Raw genomic sequence first — 24458 nt, 5'->3', positions numbered from 1 at the left:
TGACCTGGGCCGAAGGCAGACGCTTAACGACTGAGCCACCCAGGCGCCCCCAGTTTTATATTCTTATAGACTCTTCATTTCCAAGCCAGTTCTTTAAAAAAAAAATCTGAGTTTATTTGCAATATGTGTGTGTATGTACGTGTCTACAACATCAGTTGATTTGAAAAACTCTGGAAGAGTGGGTGTTCGGATGACCATAACTTTGACAGTAGCAAAGGTACATTTCATTCCCTGCCCCTTATTTGCAGGAGGAAGAACATTTATTCCTTGCCAGAAGGCTGGAGATCGCTTGGAAGAGCAGGAGACTGAGTGGAGGTAAAAAACCCTGAAGGCTGGAGGCTCCAGCTAGGAAACCTGGGGACAACTCTACCACCTAAGTGTAGTGCTCTTTAGCTCATTCTATAAGTGGACATAGGTTTAGGAGCTATCGCTTAGATTCTGAGATTCAGCAGGGGATTATCATGTGCATTCTACATGCCTGTTATTTCACCTTCAAGTTTTGACACAGTGATGAAATTGTAAATCAGATATTTGAGTCTGAAACACAGTATATGAAAGGATTAATTTTGTTGTGAGAGAAACCTGGGCTAAGTGTAACCTAAAGGCATACACCTCTTGTGCTGCCCAAGGGAAGTTAAGGCTTGTTACAAGGTATAGTTTCCTTGGGTTTTGTTTTTAATAAAATCCCTTTGGACACTAAAATTCAATATCCTTAACATTTAGCAATTTGGAGCTAAACTATTACTGTTTCTTTTACTCTGTTATAAAATGCCATAAAATATTTGTTTACATCTATGGTTTTTAAAAGCCCATAAAATACCGTAGGAACTTTTAACCTTTATCTTTAAAACTTGATTATTCTACTAATGAACTAACACAAATTCATGTAAGGGTGGAAACCAAGATAATTGCATCTTTCAACCTTTGCATTTAATCTATATTAATCAGGGTAGATTAAGGAAGATGAACAGTTCCTATTTTTCCCAAAGGGAAATACTGATTGACAAATTAAAAAAAAATACATACTGCATTCCCCAATTAACATCTAAATGTAACATTTGGCATTTTTTCCCAGATGGATTATTATCCATTAGGATTCATTTGAAGTTCAGTTCACTGATGATATGCATTTTGACAGGTCTTATTTCTGTCATAACTTATATTTACAGTATACCAAAGTCAAGGGAAAGTGAGTATAAAACAAGGGTTTGCTTTGAGCTGAATATATTTCAGTAGCTAAAATCAGCAAAAATCATAAAACAACTTGCTACATTGTAAAAGGTATAAAAAATAAATACCTAATGCTTTTTATATACTTTAGATGGAATTTCTTAAAAATGCACAAGTTCAAGAACATTATGTGGAAATTGGGAACAATTAGTTTAAGAACATTTCTGTGTTCAAATTTGCAATCTAAAATACCTCACACTGGATACAAAATAATCATTAAGTGCCAATTTATATTAATTACCATTGAGAAGGAGTATAAAATAAACTTAAGTCTGCAATGATAGTCTGTTTTAGGCAGATGATATACATCATTTAGCCCCAATGCATCTTCACATACAAAAGATTTGGAAATAAAAATATTTAAGTAAAAATTATTATACTAATAGAGTGAATTCTGTAAAGCTAAATCAAAAGTACCATTCTAAAATACAAGGAGATGAGTGATATCAACCTGGCCTATAATTTTTTTGAAGGATTAGATTATTTGGAGAGAAACAAAGTTGTCTATTCTTAAACTGAAGGTTGCCCGTGGGGCAGTGATAGAGTGATCATATACTCTTTCACTCAAATGGTATGCAGGGAGAAGGCCACTCTATGCCAACGATGTTCATAAACAAACCGATAGAAGCATGCTTGATAACAAAACAACGCATGCATGGGTCCCCCAAGAAATGTACACATGACAGGCAAAGGTACCGAGAATACTGAAGGTAAGATAAGGTCTGTTCCCTTCTATTACTTGTTTCTTAGGTTCATCCATTGAGCAAATATTTAGGAAACTTCTACCATGTACCAGGTACTGCTCTAGGTACCAAGGATGCATCAGTGGACAAAACATATAAAGTTCTTACTCTCTTGGGACTTTAACTTGTCAGTATGTATTTACTGTCTGCCTGCATGGTGTTACTACTGAAATAATTGCCACTATGTGAATATTGACAATAATAGAAAAAAAACATGGCACTCAGTGTAATTATACTCAATTTCTGAGTGGGGCGCTATATAGGGTATGAAACTGAGAAGTATATATGCATTTCAACTTGGAGGATAATAGCAAGATAATGATAAAAACGGAGTAGCAGTACTAAGTACTCTTAAGGGTATGAAAAGGGGACACAAAATTCAACACCCCACTCCACCCCACTCTGTCTTCTAATATGTAGAAAGAAAGGTGAAAAACAAAGCAATCATGTTGGATTCTACTGACAGGAGATTATTTATTTGGTTTAACCCTAATAAGAATTTTCTGAATTACTGTGAATAATCAAATGTCTAAAGGGAAAATAGGAAACCCATTCTATCCCATATTCCAAAATAGAATGACAACAGACTTTCTGCTCAAAAATCATGATTAAGATGCCACTTTTGAAACTACTAACTATAGGACACAAATTATTAATCAGTTCTCCTAATTTTTTCCCTACTGAAATCGATCCTCTGTGGTAACTGATAAGTCAGGGAAGTATCATCATAAGGTTGGATTCATGTCCACTTTAAAGAATCCCACAAACCTCAAATGAGTCTATATTATGTCCTATATAGTGAGGGATAAAGGTAACTTATGGTTTACTGACATTTAAGATATTAAGGATATATTTTTTAAGAACTTCTCCACTAAAATTTTTCTTTACAGGTGAACATCACCAATTAAATCAACAGAATTTAAAATGCCCTTAGCAGGTGGTTATCAACTAGAACACATGCAGTAGCTTATTCCAGTTATTTGGCTTAATCTAACAAAAATTAGGAGCATCACTAACTTTCCAAGGACAGAAAAACAACAGGATTCTTGTTATGTGTTCAGGGAGAAACCTGACTGGTCAGCAGAGACACGATCCTTCCTTTACTGTTTCTATACCATCTGTAGAATCATTGGTATTTCTAAAGACTTGACCATAAATGTGCGTTTAATGAATTTAACTACCTCGGAGGTGTAATAAAAACAAATCAGGACATCTAGAGAGAGATTATCACTGCATTCGCAACATTTATGCCTTTATGTCCACCGTATATACTGAAAGGTCTCTGGCGGTTGGAAAACACTATGGAAGAGTTGCCGTGCTATGTAATAAAAAATATGAAGCCACAGAGTAACACATTTATTTGTTGTTTGTGCAGCTTAAGCCAAACATTCATTAACATTAAATATTACTTTGTGAGTTTTATAAGAGACTAATAATCTCAAAGAAACCCCAACATACCTGAAGAGTTTCCAACAAATCAACAAAAATATACAAAAAAAAAATGTTCTTATGCCTGCATTATTGTTCATGGAATACTAATAAATATACGAATTCAAGTTAAAATTAAACATATCATATATTTTACTAAACTGCATAATTCAAGTGAAAATGAGATATTAATTGAATAACAAAACACAATTTCTTAGAAGTCTGATAGTTCAAAAAGGTAACTGTAAACGTCAGGTGTTTTTTTCCCCTTATGTCCCTGTACATTTTTGACTAAAAGTGAACAACATTTTTACTTGCCATTTTCAAAACACAAACACCAGTTAGTCATTACCCACCCCCTAAAAACATACACCCTAATAGTGTACATTAAACCAGCCTTTAATCACAACTACAAATTCATGCTAACACAGCAGGGATATACTGATGAAACATATAAAAGAGTGACATATTGCATACAAATTTTCAGACAGGGGGGAAAAAAATCACATTCCTTAAACTGTTTCAAAAAGAAAGGCCAAAACATATATTATTTTGAAATTTACAATCTATAATTTTCAACAGAATTGCAGACATTCTCCAAACTGGCTAACCTGTTTTTATTTGCCATGATACTTCCCCTTGAACAAGAAAGAACACACAATATTCATCTAAAAACAAATGTGTAAAACACATGGAAGTATTTAGTGTTATGTGGGAATATAAAATTTAAATCTTTGAAAAGTCAATTATTTAAAAAGCACAGTGAAAATATTATCTGCGAACTAAAGGTTTTAGGTTCATTGAAAAAATAACAATATCTCATTTCAATTGGGTGATCCAATTTTAGACTTTTCACTCACAAAATATGGGGAAGAATTTAAAAATCATAATAACTTTTTTTTTTTAAGATTTTATTTATTTGACAGAGAAAGACACAGCAAGAAAGGGAACACAAGCAGGGGGAGTGGGAGAGGGAGAAGCAGGCTTCCCGCTGAGCAGGGAGCCAGATGTGGGGCTCGATCCCAGGACCCCGGGATCATGACCTGAGCCGAAGGCAGACGCTTAACGACTGAGCCACCCAGGCCCCAAAAATCATAATAACTTATCTCTCAGTTTAAGAATACATTGTCAGTTGGGAGGACAAACTAATTCTTAGTGTATTGTCATTGATATTAATTTAGCAGAAGATCTGTCTAAAACAGGTAAGTCATAGTTCTATTTACTTTTTCCCATATATTCAGAAATCACAGCAACAAAATAATTTTTAATCATCATTTCCATTGGTTCCCCGAAATTTGAAATTTGAAAATGTTTATAGTTTCACAAAACTGTCATTGTTCTTCTCAGACTTACCAGTGTTACAGTGATGGCTGCATCTGGTAACAGTTAAAAGCATCAAGAAATAGTAACAATGATCCTGTTTAATCTCAATTATTAGCAATTTATGGCTTATCTAGAGTCTCATTTCTTCTCTTGGCCCAGCTTCATTTTTCTGGAGGTCTCAGGACCTGAGCTCACCTAGGTCAGTTTCTTGCCTACCTTATATAGTCTTACTGGTAAATAAATCATTTTCAGACAGTTTACCATTGCGTTGGGTATTAATCATCTTTTTCCACTTAAAGAATACTACTGGTCATACAAGTAGACACGACTGTTTCCCTGCTTTAACTAACACAGAGATGCGGATCACAAGCATTCGCTTCACAATTAATATCAAACCAGAAAACTTTAAATATTGAAAATCCCCATTAATTAATTTTCACAAGTAAATGGCAGCTCAGTATTAACTTGGAAATGTTACATCTGTACCAAAACAGCACAAAAACCTAGTAAAGCAGTATATCGGGACCTCCATTTTTGCATTTTTGTTTTTTTGTTTTTTGTTTTTGTTTTTTTTTTTTTTTTAGATATTCCACTGTATAAAATAGCCATTAAGGGATACAGAGATCATAGGGGGCTGAGAAAGGAAGGTTAAGAAGCAAAATAAATAAATAAATAAAACAAGCATTTAGAAGCAAGCAACACATGCAGAACAAGCAAGAGATTAGTTTACATGAAGAAGAGGCAACTTACATGGCTGTTGAGGAGAGAGCTTCTGTGAGTGGACAGACCGTCAGACTTTTGCAGCGTCTCAATCGCCATTTCAATCTGATAATAGATGTCATTAAAAAAAGGGCTCAAGACAAGATAGTAATAAAAGGCTCACCAGAGAATTTTTGATAGATTCTCTAAAGTTCAATTTCTTCTTCAATGGTGGCTAATGAACAGCTCTCAACTAAATGTGTCTTTCCCCCATCTTCCCGCCCCACCCCCCAGAGAATAAAATAAAAATAGACACACTAATGATAAGCCCGATCGCAAAAAGTACACCCTTTTTTTAAACATTCTGTAATGATGATCAGAATGGAGGCCTGAAGAGCAGGAACCCCAGTGGATTCTTTCTAGTTATGAGAAAATGTTCTTGACTTTCAGAGTTCAAGATGTGGGATGGTAACCACTCTAAAATAGTCTCCCACCTAAAGGGTATTTAATATTTGCTCTATTTTGTCATGAAAGAAAAATTACCCTGCAGATTTTGTGTTTAACATGCATTAGTATTTTAATGCAAATGTACAAAGACCCCTTCATTAATGTTCAAAAGCTACTAACTCTACCCATTCCTCTCTTAACCTTGTATTAAAATTTGGAAGCGGAGGGTCATTAGTATGAACAAACACTACGATGTAATCATGGCCCCTACATTATATTTTAGGAAGTGGTGGTGAGGCAGAGCTATTAGAAATGACAGCAGAAATGGAACAAAAAAGAGAAAATAATTCAGAATCAACAAAGAAAAAGACAACCACAGAAACAGTTTTACGCCATGTAATCTCAGCATACCACGAGCAATCATAGCACCGTAATTAAACAGCAGGTGCCAATAATAAATGGGATGCCCTCTTGATAACCTCATATTGGAAGATTTCTATGTCTTGGCTCCTAGTGCTAGGGCACATACTATAAAATCAGGTTCTGAACACACTCTATTTGGTTACTGGGTTATATTAACAATATTAACTAAAGTTAAATTTAAAAATCACATTATGTAAGAGAGAAAATTGATTTCATTACTTTTATTTCTACCGTATGATCAAATCTACATATCAGTAGAAGGAGCTATAAAGAATACTTAGTGTTTTCAAATGTAGTTAACTTACTTCTATTTTACAGTGGCTATGGAAATTAATGATGCCTTGAAATTCTCACATACCGTGTCTCCCCACCAACACAAAAACGGTGGACGGCAATGTCCATAGCAAAGTTTTTTTCCCCATCAACTTCCCAATTGCTCTCTGGTGGAACTCTATCCACAGACTGTCCAGTCGCAATTATATCAGCATTAAATCCAATTTTCTTCCAAGCAACTTGGAAACTTAAATAGCTTTCATTCTATTTTATGTTATTTCCACAAGTTACTGGTTCTTCCTCCCTAGAGTTAATAAGATAGAATACTGACAAAAATGTGAGGCTAGAAATTGTAGAAAAAAAGATTCTTAAAATAAAGATTATAGTAATTCATAAGATGATGTAATACAATTTGTTTCACTGTTAATTTCTTTTGGATCACAAAATTAAGTAAGCTGGCTTCTAAAACACTCTCCCTGCTGGGTGGAATGGTCACATAGTTTACCATCCTATTTGAAAATCAACTGAAGAAGGTGATATCATACTGGTGAAAAAAGACACATTACAGAAAGAGCAACATAAATGTAAAGAGTAATGAGTAAACAAGCACTTTACTAAAATGTTAAACTGCAAAACTATAAAGGACCTCGGTAGTGGGTCTCTTAAAAGGGCATCCATAAGTGTTCTTGTTTTCAAAGAGAACACATATATCAAAAAAAGAGCTGAAAAGCCTCCCCCTTATGTGACTTTAGATCACTTCTATGAAGAATTCGCTCAGAAGTCTAATTTACTACAATGCCCACATTTTCTTTCAAGTTTGAGTGTGGAGAATTCGAAGTTCGATTTCAGTCTACTAAACAAAAATAAAACGACCTGCGTCGCGTGATTCTCCATGTTGAGATGAAAGGTGAAAATGATCAGAGGTGTCACTACAGTGGTGATGGTGAAATCCAGGTCTGTGTGTGTTTATTAATCAGGAATTTTAATTTCTTTAGGACTAAAAGGATTCGTGGTTGCTGTTTTTTATCATTAAAAAGTGGGCATGGTAGACATTTTCCATTTCTTCCTTAAACCAGTGAGGCTTTAGACGATGATTATACAGGAGATTATTTTTTGAAAAGTCAATGCTCTGAACTAAGGTTCAGTGCCCAGTTGTACCTCTTACTGAATAATCATCCTGAAACTGAGTCACCAGGAGTGTACACATCCTCTCTGCAATTATCTGCTGCTAGGATATGTGGTGCTTGGGAGTTGAGGCTGGTTCAGGTGACCCTGGACTATTGCCTCATAATCAGGTAAGAAGTTATAGCAACTCTTCTGAGATCAAATGGTGGGACGCTCCATCTGAAATTAGATGTCCGGCCTGGAGAGACAGGTTTTCAGAGCATTAAGTAGGATTACTGGGGTGAATGACACCAAGAAACTCCCCGTGTGAAAGAGCAGGTAAGAAACTGCTGTCCATTCCCGACAATCTGGGCACACGACTTCCTAGAAAAATCAGTCTTTCTGGAAGATAAAAGAAGATCCTCATCACTATACTAGGGACGATTTTAAAACCCTCCAGATTCACCAGCTTAACACAGGGCTCCCGTGAGAATGGGAATTGACTCTGGGGGCGGTTCTCCGCCAAAGACAGGAAACCTTGCTTCCATCCTCCTGCAGACATATTTTCAGCAATGGGAGAAGAGGATTTTGCACTGGGTTTAGGCAGGCTGCTGCATCTCACTGGAGTGGCAGGAAAAAGCAAGAAAGATAAATGAGACGTTCTCCAGCTCTGGGAATCCCATGTGGTCTCCAAGCCTCAGAGACAGCCCCCACAGAATGCCTAGCCAAGTCCGAAGAGTCAACGCGCAGGTAATGAGAACTTCCTCCACTCATACGCCAGATTTCTTTCTGACCACACGGCAGCAGGAAGATGCAAAGACCTCTTTGCAGTGTGTTGTATGACAAGGTACTACTGAGCATCATGTGAAAAATGGGGACTGCATGGAGAACCTCGCGGAGAGAGTCATTGACCATTGACCTGAAGACGATTCAGAGAAATCACGCTTCATCAGGGAGCAGGGACCCCTGGGAGTTTTGCTGCCAGTGAAGCTTAACTTGGGTGAAGAAAGAGTAAAGGGACACCAGCCGCTATATTAAAAAAAAAAATGTTTGGGATTGCGTCACCAGTTAGTCACTAGAGGATTAAAATGAATACAGGTGTAACACTCAGCTTCCCCAACCAAACACTGAGTTCTCAAAAGACTGAAAGCCAGGGAATGGTGTAAGTGGGTTTCCTTCACTTGGGCAAAAGACACCCCATACTAAGGCTGAAGTGCTAGTTAGAGACCATACCAGCTACTTCACTTCTGGTACAGAAAGTAGCATGATTACAACTGTGATAAAAATCTGACCACATGACAACAAGCAAACCTTAGTTCTTGGGGTGGCAGATTTTGTGTGTGTATGCGTGTGTGTGTGTGTGTGCGCATGGTAGATTTAAGAAAGAAAAAAAACCATGGACTCTGTAAGGCAGAAGAAACCCCTGTTATTTTGAGAGTACAGCAAGTTTATACATCTGTGGCAGATTGCATCAGTGAAGGAAGTCTTTCCTGATTTCTCAGCAATTAGCATCAGAAATTCAGAAGAGGCCAGGGAGGTGCTGTATTTCATATCCAGGAGGAAAAAACAAACAAACGAACAAAAAACAATAACAAAACTCAGTGGAGCTCCTACAAAAAGAGAGCAAACCCTCTAAGAAGGCCTTAAAGGGGACAGGGTACCTATGATCTGATGGGGGATAGATACACAGTATGACAAACATGTGGCCTCAAACCCAGGTTCCAAACTCTTTTAAAGTCACTACAATGCTAATGCTGCCTTGTTGGAACCGAGGACAGGGGGAGAGTCTCCAACCACCCAGGGTCACCCTGAGGCTTGTACAATATCCAACCAAGAATCAGTGTCCCAAAAAGGACTTCAGAGGAAAGTCCCACCCAAGCCCTTAGGAAAAGAGGATGGGAAGAGGAGAAGAAGGGGTCAGATGGTGTCTGGATGTCCTCCCAAGCTCAAAGAAGGGAACAATATTGCACTTTTTTTAAGGCAGCAAATACTTTTAAAGACAAAGATGAAATAAGAAAAAACCCATTTTCCCCATCATTTATAATTCCCCATTATTATTTACCATTGGTATCTATCGATCCCCATAACATTATGGATGGCCCTTTTATTACTATAGGATGGCCCCTTGTTTTGCTGAGTTGCTCTCAGGCTTAGGTGCTCTGCTGGTGGATCGGGAGGTTTACAGGAGGTGGGGATCTGGGAAGACGGAGGTCAGCGTCCACCTCACCCGTGCAAAGAATGGGCAGACTGGTGAGAAAAGAGAAGTACAAAGAGGCTTTGAGTGACTGTGCTCTGGAGGGTGTGATGCTAAAGTCTCAGCTTTTTCCCCTACAAAATCTTCAGTAAAAGCTCTACCGCTCCCAGATACTCCAGGTACGAGTAATCAAGGCTGGCTGGAGCACAGGGTTCATTTAGGGGCAGTGGGTAATGTCAAAAAGGTAAAATGCGGTTTAAAATGCAGGGAAATGTGAAGAGGTGCCGAGTCTTTTGCATGAGTTAGACAGGATAAAAAAGAGGCCCCCCTGGACATGTGATTTATATATCCATTTATGTATGCCTATACAATGACTCAAATAGAGTATCACATTGTGGACAATTAGGGCTCTCTCTTAATGTAAATATCAACCAGTCATTCCACTACATGCTAATAAGGCAGAAGGAAAAAGAATAATTATATCACCTTATTCACTGGCTTTATAGGTCAAGGCACATTCTCTTGACTCTGAAATGGCTTTTTAATCTATTTTAAAGATTAAAGGTCAAGATTGATATATTCAACTACCACTATAATTAAAATTGGTCTCTTGGTAGAAGCTATTTCCTTTCTAGAACTGTTAAAGAAAGTGATTTAAAAATAGAAGTAATATTATAATGCTTTATGGTTTATAAAGCCTTTTTTACATTAATTCTCTTGCGATCTTCGGAGCAACTTTGTGAAGTGGGAAAGGCAAGCAATATTATCTCCTTTTCACAGATTAGAAAATTGAGGATCTCTGGGATTGAGGGATTTTCTTGAGATTACACATGTATTAAATATGAGACTGGAATACAAGACTTATCCCTCGAAGTTCAATATCATTTTCATTTTATGCAAATACAACATAAATACAAATCATGGAATATTTCAAATCAAAATATCAAATATATCAAATGAAACTCTTCTGGGGAGTGGCTTGCAAAATTAACATTTGCTAAATGGTTTACTGTTAACAAACAATAAAATTACTTCCTAATAGAAAAGGGTTTAGGGCGCCTGGGTGGCTCAGTTGGTTAAGCGACTGCCTTCGGCTCAGGTCATGATCCTGGAGTCCCGGGATCGAGTCCCACATCGGGCTCCCTGCTCGGCAGGGAGTCTGCTTCTCCCTCTGACCCTCCTCCCTCTCATGCTCTCTGTCTCTCAAATAAATAAAATCTTTAAAAAAAAGAAAAGAAAAGAAAAGGGTTTAAATATGATTGATTAAGTATTACTTGAAAATGATTTCAAAGTGATCAAGTTAAAGGCAACAAAAAATTTTAAATGAATAGTCACATTTTAATCATCACAAAAATAGCTATCTTTAATATATAATAATTGCATTTTCTTGTTCATACATGTTACTGTATTAATCTCACCAATTAACACAGCATTTTTTTTTTCTTTGTGAAAGAATGGTAAATTCTTTAGAGAAACTCAATCAAGAGAATACACTTAAGACTGGAGATTTCCTTTGGGGTAATTGCTCCCCTGAACTCTTAAGACTTCACATTTTGAGATCAAGTAAGGCAGAAATGTTTCTACTTGGTGGCTTTTGTTCAGAAAAAGTATCTGTGATGACCAACATGAACACGTAGCCACCACACTTATACTGCTAGAAATGACAGCCTCCTGGTGTATGTATGGGGCACAGGTGGGGTGGGTGGGAAGGACTTCCTACAGGAAGGACTCCAACCAGGAACATCAGAGGAAAGAACACTTTCATTTTGTATTTAGTCTCTATAATCACTCTAACACAGTGTTTTTCAAAGTGTGTGTCTTTGAGAGCACAACAACAACAAACAAGAACACAAAACAAAGCTAAAGCTCCACTCTCCTCTTCAATTTGCCCAAAGCTGTGCTTTTCAGAATGTAAGGTGCAACCCGTTAGTGGGTTATGACATTAATTATGTGGGTCCTGACGGGCATTTTTTAGAAAATCAGTGAAATCAAATAGAGTAGAAAATAATGAGATGTCCCTGCACAGCGTATGCGTAAATATTCTGTGGAACTCTGGTTTCAGACACCTGTATATGAATGACACATGTATATACACAATCACATATGTGTATACATCTAGATGTGTACTCATGCTCATGAATGTACGTATGTGTGTGTGTGTGTGTGTGAGCATGGGGCCACAGTGCGAAGATATTTCTTATTGTGGGTTATGACCCCAAAACTTTGAATGCTCTGCACTAAGCAGTTAAATCAGTTCCCTGCAGGTCACTGGATCCCTTCTTCTAAGGCTCTACTGAGGATGTCTCTTGGGCCCAGGAGACCTGACAATGCAGATGGTAACACTCCCCCTGAAGCTAAGGCTCTGAATATGACACTGCTCTTTTTGTACGTTCAGATGATACAGAAGTCAAGATGGAAATACATTACACCACAGTGATGTTGAAAAGAAGCTTAACGCTGACAGAGTCAGGACACGTTGTTCCTTTAAGTCTTAAAAAAAAATTAAAGATGTCCAGATGACACCCCCCCTAGCCAGCTTTGGTTTCTGTCTCCTCTTGAACCAGAAAGTAGCTAATGAGGAAATCTTAATCTTACATGCCTAAGCATTTAGAGCAAAGAAGTTTTAGGTCTTGCAAGTGTCTATATAAAATCTTCTCCATTCACATAATTTTATGACATTTAGAGAAAAATTTTAAATTGTTATGCTTTCAACATGAAGTTTTGGCAGTTTTGTACCACCTGAAGCTATTCTGAAATATTTATGAGGAAAAGAAAAAAAAAAACATTTGGATAAAAAACCTTGCATAAATTGAATGTGTTCTGAGAATATTTGACTTAAGTTGGTGGATTGAAACCAAGACTGCTGGTTTGGTTCCTCTGATCAGTCTGTACAGCCCACATCCCTCCGCCCTCCCTCACCGGGACCTGAAAGACTGGCATTATCAGTGTGTGACAATGAAACTATTTTCTGAGACATCGATTCCATAAGCACTCAGGGCTAGAATTACCCTTTGGGAACCTGCTGGGTTAGAATTAAGTGATAAGATTTAAGGCCAAGTTTACATTTTCAAATGTGTAAGATTTCAAATCTGCCTTTCGCAGATACTTCCGAGTACTAAAGCACATGTTCACTTTGTATTTAGTCTACATAATCACTAAAACGGAGGGTTTCTCCAAGTGTGGCCCTGGATCAGTATTAGGGGAGTCACCCAGGCACTTGTACGAAATGCAAATCTTGGACCCTTCCGCACACTGAATCAAAAGCCCCGGGGGAGGGCTCCAGTGATGTATTTAGTCAATGCCCCCAGAGAAGGCACACTCAAGTTGGAGGAACACTGCAGTAAAATATTCTCAAAAATTTTCTTCTTTGTCAGGGTCAGATTGCAATTACTACTTCAGGGAGAGTAAGCAGGGAGAGGATGGGCATCCATTACAATGGTGCCAGGTAACCCTACTTAAAGAGCGATTTTGAAGTCTAAGTATTATTTGGATTTTTTGCTTCTCTTTCACTCTCTTCCTACCCAATCCCATCCTAACTTTAGGCAATTTTGCAATTTATCTTAGCAACATAATCAGAAGATAAAGAAAATTTGGGTGAATCTAAAATTAATCAACGTATAACACATTAACATTTGTGATTTAAAAAATTAATGTGGTAAGAGAGAAAAGTGAAAGGAACCACTTTAGAGAAATCTGGAGGCTATTTGTGGATTTCCATTTTTGCCTTCGAGGATTAGGCAGCTTTCTGGTAGGCCAGAACTGGCTCCAGTACCCATATTGTAAACCTTTATACTCCCAGAAGCACATGCCTGGTCCACACTGCTGGCTCAATAAATGTCTGAGTGAGTGATTAAAGAAAATAATCCAGATTCCAGGTACGTGAATACAAACACAAAACATTCACTTCTACTCCAAAATACTGAATAAGAGTAGATCCAAATATCTTTACTAAATTTAATGCCAGTTTCTGTTCTCTGAACTTCCCACAGTCTAATAAAAGAGGACTTTTTCCAGGAACAAGATTGATTTCGTTTGAATTGTGACACCTCATCGACAGTCTTTATACTGGGCTCCTAAAGAAAAGGGTGTGTCAGCTGCATGCATTCAGGGAACATGACCAGATAGATACACTTTATAATCATCAAGGGCTTGCTTGAGATTTTTGCAAATAATAAATCACTTTTTCCAAATAGATAATGTATTCACATGTCTCCACATTTTTTTTTTCTTCATGCATTCTTCTGGAGATATCTTTGTGCTTATATAAGCATATGCAAATGTATGCTTCTATTTAAGCCCATACACACTACCTCTTGTTTTTTCACTTAACAATATGGAAATATATCCATCTCTGTAGATCTCTATGTATGTATGTCTCCTCTATGTACAGATGCATCCATACACACACTGCCTCATTCCTGACTGGCTGTATAAAATCCCACTGAATGAACAAATGCACCAAAATTTATTTAACTATTTTCCTGCTGATGGACAATTAGCCTTTCCCCAATTTTCCTGTTATAAATAACTCTACAGTGAATATGGCTGTTCATGCAGCATTTCACATATGTAAGTGTATCATCAGTAGGATAAATTACCAGACGTAAACTCTCAGGATCAAAGGATATATGCATTTTCAATTTTTATAAAAATTTCTATAGCGCTCTCCAATCCTGTCTGTGACAATTTAGACTCCTCTCCACAGCAAGCCAGAGGGTTGGTTTCTTTACACCCTTGGCAAGCCTGACTTACTTTTCCAGCTTCACCTGTGTGAGAGATAAACAACAGTCTCTCTTTGCAGTTTATTTTTCATTTCCTTTTCAGTGGGCTGCTCATTCATATACTGTCGCTATTTTTTGGTCTTTTCCTTTTCTCTCCTGGATTTATAAGAGTGCTCTATATGTTAAACAACTTAATTCTTCAGATACAATGTCTCAAAACTTTATGCCAGGTTGTTTCACTGTTGCCTTTATTTACTGTGGTTTTTGTCATAGGGAATGCTGCCCCTTTATGTAGTTGCTTTTTTCGAGATATTCTTGGTAGCTTCTGGATTTTACATCATGCTTCACCACTATGAAAGGATAACGATAAAATGCATTTTCCCATCCAAGTGAAATTAATTTTTGTATAAGGAGTCAATGGATGGAACCAATCTACTTTTCTTTCCTAAATAGTTATCCAGTTGTCCCAACATCATTGATACATACACCCTTTCTCCACTTACAGGCAATGCTACCTTTACCACACACTATATTCCTACACTCTTTCAGCCTGTTTATGGTCTTTAGTCCACCACTGGTCTATACGGATCTATTCACGTGCCAACAATCCTGTTTGAATTATTATAATTTTAAAATATGTTTGAATCAAACTGTAGGGCTGTTAATACCCTACTCCACTCTCCATTATTTCTCTTTTTGCAAAATTTCTTTCACTATTCTTGCACATTTATTTATATAACAGCCTTTCTTGTAAAAAGAAGAAAATCTATTGGTATTTTGATTGGGTTCACATTGAAATATTAAAGTTAATTTAAGAAGATTCAGAATGTTTGACACTGAAACTTCTTTTTCAATTATGCAAACTTTTTTTTGTGTCCCTTAAGAACTTTAAAGTTTTATTTAGTAGCTGGGTCTTGCACATATATTGTTAGTTTAACACCTGGTGTATTTTAAATTTATAATAAATGAAATATTTGCTTCCATAATATTTTCTAACTACTGTTGTTTGTATCTAGAAAAGCTACTGATTTCACTGAATAATAATTTTACTGAATTCTTATTATTTGTTACAGTTTTTCATTTGATGCTCATGGTTCTCATCAGGTATACAATTACATCGTCTGCAATGCTGACCTCTTTTTTTTTTTTTTAAAGATTTTATTTATTTATTTGACAGAGAAATAGAGAGCACAAGTAGGCAGAGTGGCAGGCAGAGGGAGAGGGAGAGGCAGGCTCTCTGCTGATCAGGGAGCCGGACGTGGGGCTCGATCCCAGGACCCCAGGATCATGACCTGAGCCGAAGGCAGCCGCTTAACCAACTGAGCCACCCAGGCGCCCCAATGCTGACCTATTTATCTCCTTTCTATTTTCATATTTTCTTTGTTGTATCTAACTACATCTTTCTTGTAATTTTGAAAGCATGATTAAAAACCTCACATCTTCCTTTCCTATAAGGCAGATGGGAAAGGTACTAAAACTTACAAGTAGTAAATTTAAAATAAATGTGTAAAATTATTTCTAACATTCTACAGTTAGATTACAAAAGTCCTAGCCAGTAAAATTTATGGGTACCAATAGTTTTAATCAAACACAATAGCTAGGTTTTAAAAGAAACCAGATAATTATGTGGCCAATAAACACAACTGTAGTTATGCATGCTGAGGAGGTTGGTAATCAAATCACATGCTTTTGGAGGATGAACTGATAAACATGGGAACATGGAGAAATTTTCTCTCATTTGAAAACTGATAATTGGTCATAGGCACTGTGCTGTATTTTCCCTCATTAAACGAAAAGACATAGGCCAGTGGAACAGTCAGTATTAAAATTTTATGGGCCTAACTACCCTATGATGCAGTAATCACAATACTGGGTATTTACCCCAAATATACAGAAAAAAAAAAACCCACTAATTCAAAGGGATACATGCACCCCTGTTTATTGCAGCATTATTTGCAATAGCCAAGATAAAGGCTTGTAGTGTCCTTTGATAGATGAATGGATTAAAAAGATATATATATAAGATAGGAATATTACTCAGCCACAAAAAAGAATGAAATCTTGCCATTTGCAACAACATGGATGGAGCTAGAGAGTATAATACTAAGCAAAATAAGTCAGACAGAAAGACGCATACCATATGATTCCACTCGTATGCGGAATTTGAGAAACAAAACAAACAAGCAAAGAGGAAAAAAAGAAACAGAGAAACAAACCAAGAAACAGACTCTTAACTATAGAGAGCAAACTGACAGTTACCAGAGGGGAGGTGGGTGGGGGTATGGGGGAAATAGGTGATGGGGATGAAGGAGGGCACTTGCTGTGATGAGCACCCGGTGAGGTATGAACTAGGTGAATCACAATATTGTACACCTGCAACTAATACAACACTGTAGGTTAACTCTACCGGAATTAAAATTGTATGGGTCTAATAATGACTCATATGTAACTCACGGACTACGGTGTATTTTAATTTGTCACCAATCCATTTCATATCTTATCTGGATTACCTGGTCTCCAGGAGTGAAACATGAGTGATTTTTTCCTCCTTCAAAATCTAGAGTAGTTTCAAACTAGTAAATTAATTGGAAATGTGATGTATAAATACAAGGATCAAGCAAAAGTTATACAAGAGGTCACCCGGAACATAGCTTATTTCCATATTCATTAAGTAGAATTTACAAACATGAAACCTTCCTAATCTAGATTTCACAGGAAATAGAATCTAGCCCTTTCTGGCATGTTTACAACACCCCTGTACAGTTCTGAAATCCTGTTTCACTAGGAAATGGCTAAAAATTAAAATAACTCATACTTGGCTTTAGAAACTCAGGGGAACCCATCAGCTATGCTCAGGAGAGGCCGAAGGCCCCTGTCATTCTGTTTGTCTTAACCTTCTAGTTTATCAGGATTTCTAGGAGTCGAATGTCTTACAGCCTTAACCATAAAATTACTGCCTCTAGATCTTATCAGCTTCAAGGCTGCAGCAGAGTGGAACTGAGTGATGGCTGAATGGAACATAGATGAACCGATGGAGACCACCAGTCGCTCAAAGTCCCATTTTATTAAGTGCTTGGAAAATGAGGTCCCAGAACCTTCAGTCAATTTAGGATTTAGTACAGGAAGCAGAAGATTCGGGGTGCTCTCTGAGGAGATTCATGTGAGGGCTCAAGTTGGCCTAGAGAAAACAGGGCACAGGAAAACAGAACATGCTAAGATTGTAATGGACATACATACTTCTGCCAAAATAAGTGGAGAAGTGTTTTGTTTTGTGTTTTTATCACTGAGACTAAATGGAAGACTATGAAAGTTATTTAAAAGAGAAATGATTATTTTTGTAATATGTGAAATATATAAAATAATTGATTTATGCACACTTAAAATAAAAGATTTTCTTCCAAGCATATCTTTATATATGATAATTAAACAGAAATTTCATCTCATGTGACTATTTTGCTTCTCTACTTCTGTATAGCCATAACCCAGAATCCAACAGTATTTTAATTTTTTTTTTTTCCCCTCTGGTAAGAGAGACGGGTAGGTCGGCTCCTTCTGCAACAGTCATTTCCCATAAATATAAGGAAACCCTTCCAGGACTGATGTGAAAAAGAATTTCTGAGACACACCGTTAGGTGAAAAAAAAAAACAAAAAAAATGAGATGCAGTATTGTTTAGTTACTATTTGTATTTTTAAAAATGTAATGAGCAGTAGACAGAGAGAGAGACATTCTGCTCATATATTCACAGAATATCTCTAGCATGATACTCGAAGAACTTGACACACTGGTTGTCTCTAAGGAAAAGCGTGAAGAACAGGGTCAGGAGGACACTGCATCATGCACACTCCTAGATCTTTTCACTTGTGCTACTTAAGAATGTGTAACTAATGTGTATACACAAATTAATAAAAACAGAATAAATAGCCACTGGTACCATTCCAGCAAAGGAATAAGAAGGGCAAAAGCTTTTCTGGAGGCACTAAACACATTCATTCAACTATTTTTTTTTCTTAAGTAATCTCTACACCCAACATGGGGCTTGAACTTATAAGCCCGAGATCAAGAGTATATGCTCTACCGACTGAGACAGCCAGGCTCCCCAACCATTCATCTTTTCAGAAAAAAGAAATTCTCTTACACTGAATCCATAAACACGTAAACCCAAGAATAAAGAAATAAAAGCATCTCTAAGTCTTAAACAAATCTTAACTGTCTATAATTACATAAGCTAGGCCAGACTTTGACTTATATAGCAGCAGATGGACATTCAAATTTCCTTCCAGGTAACTGAAAGAAATTACGGTGTTTTACATTAATCAAAAGAGGGAGAGAGATGAACAATGTTTCAACACATTTCCCTTGTGCCTCTTGGTGGGATCTACTTCTAGTGAGAGCCATTTAAAATATATAATTACTAAATGTATATATAGAAAGGTATAAAAATTAGCTTTCATATCACAGTCTAAAAAATGATCAATGTAATCTTATTTGGTTAACAAGAAGAAAAAAGAACTCCATAAATAACCATCTAATTATAAGAACACAAATGTTATTTTATGGAGAAGTGAGTAAATAAAGCTTCTTAAATTGCTAATTACTATAAAGTCTGGTATAAAATAAACTATGTTGTGATGAGCACAAAAACATCACTAACTACAATCACAAGGTTTTGATCCTCAAATGCAAATTGGGTTCAGGTTCCAAAATTCTAAAATTCTACAAATGATGTGGTTCTACAGAACAATAATGAAGAAAAATAAGAGATTTCTTTAAAGATTTTTTTATTCATTTATTTGAGAGAGATGGGGGCGGGCATAGGGAGAAGCAGACTCCCCGCTGAGCAGGGAGCCCGACACAGGGCTCAATCCCAGGACCCTGAGATCATGACCTGAGCCGAAGGCAGACGCTTAACTGACTGAGTCATCCAGGTGCCCCAGAAAAGTAAGAGTTTTAAATGAATGAAGATACACAAGGAAATATCATGGTGATGCAGTTAGGAGAAAGATCAAAGTATGATGAGCTCAGAGTTGTGACTGGAGCATTTAACTCCTCCACCTTAATATCCATGTGCCACTGAAATATTAACAATAAATAGATTCCTAGCATTATTAATTTAATAAAACATAAAACATTTATTCAAGTAGTAACTTAGCTGAACTCACGTCCAGTGATGTTCCATTAAAAATATTAATCTTTTTGAAACTTATTTAATACTATCAGCAGGAAATGCCTATTAATGTGTGTATACATATTTATATAAATAAAAACGTGTGTGTGTGTGTGTGTGTGTGTATAATTATACACATGGACTCCACTGGCCAAATTAAAAAGTACAGTAAATAAAAGGAGAAATAGTATTTTGACCAAATCTGAATATCAGTAGTTTATACCAGAATATATATTCATAAAATAAAATTAAAATGTTACCATCATAATCTTTCAGAAAATTCTGATATTTCTATATAACTTGAAATCTGAAAACTTTTACCATGCAAGGATCAAATACTAAAACAAGTTATGTAAATGTTTTGTCATTTAAAGTTATAAAACTAAAGGAAATCATATGCTCAAATGCAAATCCTCCATTAATCACTCAGAGATCCTTCTAGTATAAGAAAGATGGCCGTATACTGAATATTAGACTAGGTAAGAAAATATTTCAAGCGCTACTTATTTTTCTTAGTAATGGCTTCAACCTGAAATTATCTTTCTGTTTCTATTGGCATATCTTGGCAACTGGGTTTGCACACCGGGATAAACTTTTCTTTGAGCCAGAAGTTATTCCTACTAAATTTAGATAGAAGTATTCCTGTATTCCGGAAACCTTGCTACCCATGAACTAAGTACCCAAGAACTCAAAACTTAACTAGCTTCACATCAACTAAATTAATTGACTGTACATTATTATAGCCTCGTAAGCAATAGCCCAACTGACTATTTTCCAGGCAGGAATTCTGGCCACAGTATAGCCTACCGCTACCCGTCAGTCGTGTTAGGCATGCTATAGCTATAGGCTGAACCCTAAAGAACAGGCAGAGAAATGAACTTCAGTGGCACAGCCTGGCTCAATGTTTGAAAGAAACAGCTTAAGTCTTGACCAACAAGTTGCTCAAGATTATGCTCATTCGATTCTACAGAGAATGAAAAAGATACATGAAAATAAGCAAATTCCCTTTACTGATATGGTACCCACCAAAAAAAATCTTGAGTTCTAGGAGTCTAAACAACCAGAAGCTACAAATTTTCTAACATTTGGCAAAAGGAGAATGGTAGAAAATTGTAAATAGGTTGCACGGCACTTAAACTTTGTTAACTTTACTAGAATAACAGATGTGAAATTGTACACACAATCACCACTTCATTGTGAATGAAGGAGATGAAGCTCTTTTGCACTATTGAGAGGGGGATCTAAATCAAATATAAATTTTGATAATAATGGAGGATAATATAATAAACACAAGCAGATGTATATTTAGATTATATATATCTATCATAGGACACTATCATTTGTGCTTTGACCTCATGATTTTTCCATGCAAAGTTATCTTTTTATTTAACTTTTTTACTCCTTTTGCTAACAAGGAAATTTTCTTGTAAAAAAAGAAAACAAGCTACCAACCTTAACAAGACAACCTTAAGTATTAATGCTTTTTTAAAAAGTGTAAATTAATATATACAGTTGATACTATGAATTGATTGTTTTTAATAGGTTTCCACTATTCCCAGTTATTATAACTCAGTTATTTTAAGTGTTAGTTTAATTTACCAATTAACATAATAAAAATCACACATCAAATCTGTGTAATGGATAACAAAGAGTAATGCCACTTTTCATACTCTCCATAGAAAACAAAACAAAACAAAAAAACAAACTATAAAACTTACTCTGTTATATTTGCACCCATATTGCCATGACCCCAAATAATCAATTTTATTAACTCAGTAATAATACTAATAAATTTAGTAAACCCATATCCAGTGGATGAGGATGTTAAGCAGACAGCCCGCAGTCTGTGAAGACAGCAACGTCTGGAGAAAGGGTTGGCAATGGGCAGATGGTATGCCACTAAAAGATTAGTGGGAAAGAACTCTTTCTCCCCATTTTTCAGTTTTCCTAAGGCCCTGATAAGCAGCAAGTGTTCCCCTTTTCACTGAAAATGACTGAGTGGCCTTTATGAGGAGCATATAAAGTACCGGCACCTGGTCTACCTCTTTTCCTTTTACGGTAAAGATATAGTTATTTTTACATCTAGAACATTTTACAATTCCTTTGTAAATATTATGATTTTGAAGCCGGGAGGAAATTAAGATATCATTTAGTTTAACTAAGCCCTTATTTTACTGCCAGGGGAAATGAGGTTCAGAGAAGCTATGATTTCGTTTCTAATCTACATAAATATACCAGCGTGACTAAGAAGTTTAGAAATGTCATATTTAGTGTTATTAAAAGCAAGAGACAAACACACATAAGAAATGCTTCAAAAACACAAAGAAAAAAGTACAAAAAAGAGCTCTCCCTCAGAATGGCTAGTCTTCGGTTCTGATGTTAGTAGGAAACAGTAAATTAAATATAATGAGCTTTCAGAAATGGATCAGGGGAAAGGTACTAAGTGATGAAAGTCTGAACACATATAATGATTACAAACATAAAAATTATATACAAAATACTTACCAAGTACATATTATATCTTGAGGAAAATCCATAAAATGAGAAATACAAAGCCTCTCATAATTATTTCCTACCCAATTTGTTTCTACCTCTATTTCATTATAAGAACAAAATATACAGCAAGATTATGAAATGCACTTAATTCAAATCCCCAGCCCCCTTTTACATGAAGCACCTACATCACCAATTCCATTGCTACTTTAGCTGGGGGGTTTCTAAGTGATTATTCTCCTTATACTTAGCTTAAACTTAGCTGAGGTGAGACTGGAAAGCTCAGGACACAGAGTTTGATGATATCAAATTCTGCATAACTCGTTATTACTGTTTCGAGGAAAGCATTCTAATACATTAAAATCTGTGTCAAAATAGCTATTTGTATTAAATTTTAAAAACTTGGAAACTCAAATACATAGGCATGTTCCTCAGATACTTACTCATGCCTATCATCAGAGACAACATACATGTGTTTTTCATTGGAATCACCTAGATCAGTCCTTCCCAAAGTGTCTCTGTGGTTGAACAAAGGGACTTCATAATATGGCACATGGGTAAACACTTCCAACCTTACTATTTAAGTATGGGTTTTTATATACTTTAGAAAAAATTACACATGGTTTTCTATTTTAGAAGTGAATCAATTTCAAAAAATACATTCAGTAAATAATAGTACAGCTGACTTAAGTGAATATGGCCAAACTAAATGTCTAAGGTTTGGGAAATGCTGCCCATATGGTAACTTCTCTGGTGATGAGTTAATGTAAAGACTATTGTTGAAAGATGTGAAAATTTAAACCCAATTGTATTTTACTCTTCATAAGCCAGGGTAAATCAGCATAAGATAAAAGTAAGTTCTCTCAGTAGAAATTCACAGTATTTTACTGAATATCACTGAAGGAAGCCTATGAAAATCAGCATTAATGAGTAAGACTCACCTCTCTTCCCATTATTCATAAAAACTTCCCAACTCACATAACTGTGGGGGACATATCAGTATCATTCTGCATAGTTCCACATGGACCACATTCTGGATAATACCAAAGTACTAAAACTGCTCAATACATTTGTGCCCAGCCCAGTGTGTGTTGTTTTTTTCCCTCGAGAGAGGAAAACGTACCATAGAGGCTACCAAGAAGCTAAATTAAACAAACAAAAACTCAAATACTTACTGTCGCTGGAGAGGCCCGAGTGGTATGTGTCACTGAGTGACCGGAGTTCTCCATTGAATTGCCGATGAGATAGGTTCCTCCAGAGCTGCTGATGAGTTGTCCTCCCGTGACGCCCATCTGAATCCCACCAGTGCCCACCATGCTGTGGGACGAAACCACGGTAGTCACCTGTGCAGAACTCCCTTGAGTATCAAAGTAATTCCCTCCAGTGTTTTGGCTGTACATCTGCGTTTCCGTGTAAGGATAAGTTGTTGTCCGGCTTTAGAAGAAGAAGGAAAAAGGAAGCAATTTAGTAGCTTATTTATATCATCTTAATTAATTTTTTTCTAGCATGAATATATGTTTAAAATGTTAGCTTAGCCTTTGGAACAAGGGGAGTTTTGCATTTTTGTATGAAACTTCACTCCGGAAATGAAGGGTACATTCCTTTAGTAAGTACCTCAACACTCCTCTGTACTTGAGAACTTTTGCCCTTGACTAGTGCCTACCTCCAGCACATAAATAAGCTCAGGTCTCATCCCGCCAAGAAATCTTGCTGAGCGACTTCTCCAATTCAGTATAATGCTTCCTGCAGAACCCAGTTTTAGAAAAAGGGGCTGACAAGTCAACTCCCCGTGCTACTTCCCATTCCTGGGTGACTTCAATAAACCTCTGTGACCAAGGGAGTGTGCATGGATCTCTTTCTTGCCACCATAAGGACCTTGAGCAAACAGTTCACTCTCGTTGGACCCTCAATCCCTATCTCTACCTCTTTCTCTTCCTTCACACTCAGGTTCCTCCCTGAGGAGATGACTAGGCCACCCTTCAAGTCCTTACCTTTCAACTTAGCAACAAATGCAGTGAAGGTTCTGACCTTAGCTTTTCACTGCAGTTGCTTCTAATAAGGTTGCTTGTGACCAAATCTAAATACCAAGCTAAAAGGCTGCTGTCAGTCCTTATCTTTTTTGACCTATCTGCAGCACGACATTGTTGACCACCTCATGTTGCCCTTTCCTTCCTTCTCCTGTTCTGATTAAGCAGCTTATTTGCTTGATTTATT

At 36.6% G+C, this 24458-nt stretch overlaps 1 protein-coding gene across 2 annotated transcripts in view; it reads right to left on the bottom strand.

Moving 5' to 3' along the window:
* The window catches only part of RFX3 (regulatory factor X3), a 158031-nt gene that overhangs the window by 73996 nt on the left and 59577 nt on the right, over positions 1-24458 (bottom strand). For both annotated transcript variants that reach the window (XM_044920625.1, XM_021694424.1), the window contains exons 3-4: positions 23420-23678; positions 5475-5549 (exon numbers count right to left, since the gene is read on the bottom strand). In XM_044920625.1, the coding sequence (XP_044776560.1) occupies positions 5475-5549; positions 23420-23678 (334 nt within the window). The remainder of the gene's footprint in view (positions 1-5474; positions 5550-23419; positions 23679-24458) is intronic.

Source organism: Neomonachus schauinslandi, chromosome 13 (genome assembly GCF_002201575.2).
Source record: "Neomonachus schauinslandi chromosome 13, ASM220157v2, whole genome shotgun sequence".
Classification (NCBI taxonomy): domain Eukaryota; kingdom Metazoa; phylum Chordata; class Mammalia; order Carnivora; family Phocidae; genus Neomonachus; species Neomonachus schauinslandi.
Note: the sequence above shows the minus strand (reverse complement) of the source record. Positions and strands in the feature narration are given on the sequence as shown.